At 36.5% G+C, this 5000-nt stretch overlaps 2 protein-coding genes across 3 annotated transcripts in view; one reads left to right on the top strand and one right to left on the bottom strand.

The window, feature by feature from the left end:
- The window catches only part of LOC123515234 (integrin alpha-6-like), a 19222-nt gene that overhangs the window by 8112 nt on the left and 6110 nt on the right, over positions 1-5000 (top strand). For both annotated transcript variants that reach the window (XM_045273813.1, XM_045273803.1), the window contains 2 exons: positions 1601-1794; positions 4503-4725. In XM_045273813.1, the coding sequence (XP_045129748.1) occupies positions 1601-1794; positions 4503-4725 (417 nt within the window). The remainder of the gene's footprint in view (positions 1-1600; positions 1795-4502; positions 4726-5000) is intronic.
- Positions 1807-4284, bottom strand: LOC123515243. Its single transcript, XM_045273837.1, has 2 exons — positions 3749-4284; positions 1807-3551 (listed from the first exon to the last, which is right to left on the bottom strand). Exons 1-2 carry the CDS (start codon positions 3954-3956, stop codon positions 3211-3213), a joined length of 549 nt encoding a protein of 182 aa, XP_045129772.1. The 5' UTR covers positions 3957-4284; the 3' UTR covers positions 1807-3210.

Below are 5000 nucleotides of genomic sequence, written 5' to 3'. Positions count from 1 at the left end.
CTGAACTTACAAAGATCACGTGACAACTCAGTCTTAATTACAACTCAGTCTTAATTACAACTCAATCTTAATTACAACTCAATCTTAATTACAACTCAATCTTAATTACAACTCAGTCTAAATTACAACTCAGTCTTAATTACAACTCAGTCTTAATTACAACTCAATCTTAATTACAACTCAATCTTAATTACAACTCAGTCTTAATTACAATTCAGTCTTAATTATAACTCAGTCTTAATTACAACTCAGTCTAATTACAACTCAGTCTTAATTACAACTCAGTCTTAATTACAACTCAGTCTTAATTATAACTGTCTTAATTACAACTCAGTCTTAATTACAACTCAGTCTAAATTACAACTCAGTCTTAATTACAACTCAGTCTTAATTACAACTCAATCTTAATTACAACTCAGTCTTAATTATAACTGTCTTAATTACAACTCAGTCTTAATTACAACTCAGTCTTAATTACAACTCAGTCTTAATTATAACTCAGTCTTAATTACAACTCAGTCTAATTACAACTCAGTCTTAATTACAACTCAGTCTTAATTACAACTCAGTCTTAATTATAACTGTCTTAATTATAACTGTCTTAATTACAACTCAGTCTTAATTACAACTCAGTCTTAATTACAACTCGGTCTTAATTACAACTCAGTCTTAATTATAACTGTCTTAATTACAACTCAGTCTTAATTACAACTCAGTCTAAATTACAACTCAGTCTTAATTACAACTCTGTCTTAATTACAACTCAGTCTAAATTACAACTCAGTCTTAATTATAACTGTCTTAATTACAACTCAGTCTTAATTACAACTCAGTCTTAATTATAACTGTCTTAATTACAACTCAGTCTAAATTACAACTCAGTCTTAATTACAACTCAGTCTTAATTACAACTCGGTCTTAATTACAACTCAGTCTAAATTACAACTCAGTCTTAATTATAACTGTCTTAATTACAACTCAGTCTTAATTACAACTCAGTCTTAATTACAACTCAGTCTTAATTATAACTGTCTTAATTACAACTCAGTCTTAATTACAACTCAGTCTTAATTACAACTCAGTCTTAATTATAACTGTCTTAATTATAACTCAGTCAAAATTACAACTGTCTTTATTACAACCTACAGTCTTAGTTACAACTCAGTCTAAATTACAACTGTCTTTATTACAATCTAGTTTTAACTACAACTCAGTCTAAATTACAAAACCGTCAAAACTACAACCCCCAGTCTAATTTACAACTCTGCCTAACTTAACATAACCTAACAAAAAAAAAACACACACAGAAACACAACTAACAACTTAACCAATGCTAATTACCTAAATTAAAACTCAGTCTAGATTACAACCCAGTCAAAATTACAACTCAGTCCAAATAATTACAACTACGCCTGACCTAACCTAACCTTAACCTAACCTAACCTAACCTAACCTAACCAAACCTTAAAGTAACCTTAACCCAATCTTAACCTAACCTAACCTAACACGACCTTAACCTAACCTTAACCTAACCAAACAAAAACACACAAAAATAGAAAAAAAATAACTAACAACCTAACTAATGCTAACTACCTTCCAGAGATCACGTGACAATTTGGACCTGGACGTGTCAGTAACAGTGGCGGTGGTAAGAGTGGCGGCCTTTGAGCCTTTTGGTCTGCCTCCTATTCTGGACACCCTGACGCCCACCTCCTTCAGCAATTCCTCTCAACTAGTGTGCGAGGATGAGTCTGGCTGCTCCACTGAACCTGACCTTGTTTTGAATGCATTTGGGTGAGTTATCTGTATAATTTTTTGTTATATATGCTTAGCGAAGGATTTGAATGCCTTTGGGTAAGTTTTTTTTCATTATTCTTTGCTATAAGTGGTCTGGATTTCTTTTGAATGCATTTGGGTAAGTTTTTTTTCATTATTCTTTGCTAAATGTGGTTAGGACTCGTTCTAAATGCATTTGGGTGGTTTATTTGCGTTACTTCTCTTCTGCATAAGGTTATGGAAAGATTTGAATGCATTTGGGTGAGTTATTTGTGTTTTTCTTTGCTGTATGTGCTTTGGAAACGATCGGAATGCATTTGGGCAAGTTATTTCTGTTATCCGGTAAACTCTGGAACTCACTGCTAACTCTACTGATCTTTAAGGAAACTTGCATTTTTTGTTGTTGTTGTTGTCCTTGGCCAGTTTCCTCTTACACAAAAAATTATTCTTTGCTGTGTCTGGTTAGGGAACTTTTTGAATGGATTTGAGTATGTTATTTGTGTGATTCTTTGCTACATATGGTTGGGGAACGTTCCTTTGGGTGTGTAAATAAGTCAGGGAGATCTGAAGGCATTTATATCTATCCCTTTCTTTTGGCCAATTATCACGGACCTGCACGGGAACTGGTTACTAAGTGGGTCTTTTTTCTAACAAGTTTTGGGGTTATAATGATAACACCGTGTAACAAAGCTTTTGTCCTTGAGTTGAAACTGTTATTTCTTATTTGCTTATGTCTAGAAAACATGAAAAATATACTTATATTAATTTCTAATTTTGCTTTTGTGTCCAGGATAATGACATTTTTAAATTTATCCATTCTCATAGGGACGACAAAGTGGCAAATTTGAAGTTTGACTTGAACAAAGTAGATATAAAACGACATATAATGCAATAATGTCATTTACTGTATTTATTCTAGAATTACACCAGTGAGACAATAGACACATTAGAAATAAGTAGTTCTTCTGTCCCAAAGGCAAAGATAACAAGGATACTTGGTAAACCCGCTTTGGAGACCCATCAGGAAAGCCACCATTTTGAAGTCTCCTATAACCTCCCAACGGTACTCTTCATATTTCAAGGCATCTAACAACATCTTGACACTCTTGTATTCCTCTTTGAGCTGGACAGAGTGGGTGAGGGAGAGAGATGGGTACATATTCCCGTTATGAAGCAGCACTGCTTTGAGGCTTCTGCACGAGCTGTCGATAAAGAGCCGCCACTCTTTGGGGTTAAGGGTAATTCCAATTGCCTCAAACAGACCGGTCACATTGTGGCAAAAGCAAAGCTCATCTTGACGAGTGAAAAAGCTTGAAAAATGCTGGTGACGCTTTCTCTGACCTGATATGTGCACACTCTCATCTAGCAAATTCCACTGCTTGAGTCTCGACGTTAAAAGCTCGCCATTTGACTTCGTGAGGCCAAGATCTCTGATCAGGTCATTGATGTCTTCTTGGCTGGGGTAGTATGGATTTCTCTCATCAGTTGCGTCTCTGAACTCTGGATCAGTGTCTTCATGTTCTTCTGAACTACTTTCCTTTTGTAAACACTGCTGCTCTCTCTTAGGAGGAGTGGGTACGGGAGCTCAGAGCAGTGTGGCACTGGCGCAATGGATGACAGAAGGTCAGGATATATGATAGCAGGCGCATTTTTGCCTGCTCGACGTTTGGAAGGGTCTACCATACAGAAAAAGCAATTGCTTGAGTGATCAGTTGGTTCCCTCCAAATTCGGGAGATTGCAAATCTCACAGCTCTGTTTTCCCCTCTGTACCAACCTGTAAAAAGCACAATGAAAACATAAGTATAAAAATACAGATACATTCAACTCACTGTAATAGGATAGGTTAAAAGAAAAAGGTATATACTGTATGTATGTATATATATATATATATATATATATATATATATATATATATATATATATATATATATATATATATATATATATATATATATATAGTGTTTTTCTTACCTTCCAGAGTTCTTTTGCAGAGTTCGCAGGTGAAATGAGGTGCCCAAGGTTTGTCCTGATCCCCGACAGGCATGCCGAAATATGCATTGTAGGCCTCGCGCATTTTCAGTGATCTTTCCAGAGAGTACTTTTTAGCTCTAGTTTTGATAAACTCGCCACAGACGTAGCAAAATGCGTCTGCCGGATGCTTACAACCTCTGGATGCCATGCTTGATGAATGCAGATAGTAATGACTGATGACGATCGACTTGTTTACACATTAACGGCTAGAAGTGAACTGACCTGTTGAGCATACGTTCCCTGCATTTATACTGCCATATACGTTGCAAGAATGTTCTAGAAGTTCGTGAAACGTTTGGAAAGAATAATTTTGAAGGTTCTGGAGTCATCTAGAAAGTTCTTTATTTTTTTTTTACCAAATTAGTGTAGAATCTGTCTGGATTTCAAAACATCGCTGGCCAGTTTATAAAAATCAAAGTTTAAAGTGAATAAAATAAGCATTATATTCTTCGATTTTTAGATGAAAGGAAATAGAAAATAACATTAACTGACCAAAGACAAAAAAAAGTCAAAATTTTGTTACACCGTGTAAGTTACAGGTGATTTGCACAGGTAAGCAGGTATACGTACACACCACCACCCTCACCACCTTATCAAGCTATCCTATTTTAACCCCCACAAAACACTCATAGACCCCTTCCTCCTTCACTACCCAATCACACATCACCTAACCCTCGTCCACCTTCCCTTTCAGATCTCCCGTGATAATGGTAGACGTGCCAGTGAGGATTCATTTGAACGTGTCAGTGGAGGTGAGGAGAGACCCAGCGTACGGGATAAAGGTGAATGTCAACTATCCAGACCACATTACCTACAAGGACGTGGATGCTCGAGGGATCATACCACAGTGCAGGATGACAATGGTTGGAAGGAGTGAGATTGAGTGTAACTTAGATGAAGGCAATGCGGATGAGCAGGTGAGTTGTGTGTGTGTGTGTGTGTGTGTGTGTGTGTGTGTGTGTGTGTGTGTGTGTGTGTGTGTGTGTGTGTGTGTGTGTGTGTGTGTGTGTGTGTGTGTGTGTGTGTGTGTGTGTGTGTGTGTGTCCCTCGAAGATAGAAAATTAAATAGAATCAATAATAATCAAAAGAAACAATAATTTACAGTTGAAAATATCAAAAACGATCACAAGGAGAGAGAGAGAGAGAGAGAGAGAGAGAGAGAGAGAGAGAGAGAGAGAGAGAGAGAGAGAGA

This window comes from Portunus trituberculatus, chromosome 5 (genome assembly GCF_017591435.1).
Source record: "Portunus trituberculatus isolate SZX2019 chromosome 5, ASM1759143v1, whole genome shotgun sequence".
Taxonomy (NCBI): Eukaryota; Metazoa; Arthropoda; class Malacostraca; order Decapoda; family Portunidae; genus Portunus; species Portunus trituberculatus.
This window is presented reverse-complemented; position numbering and strand designations above follow the sequence as displayed.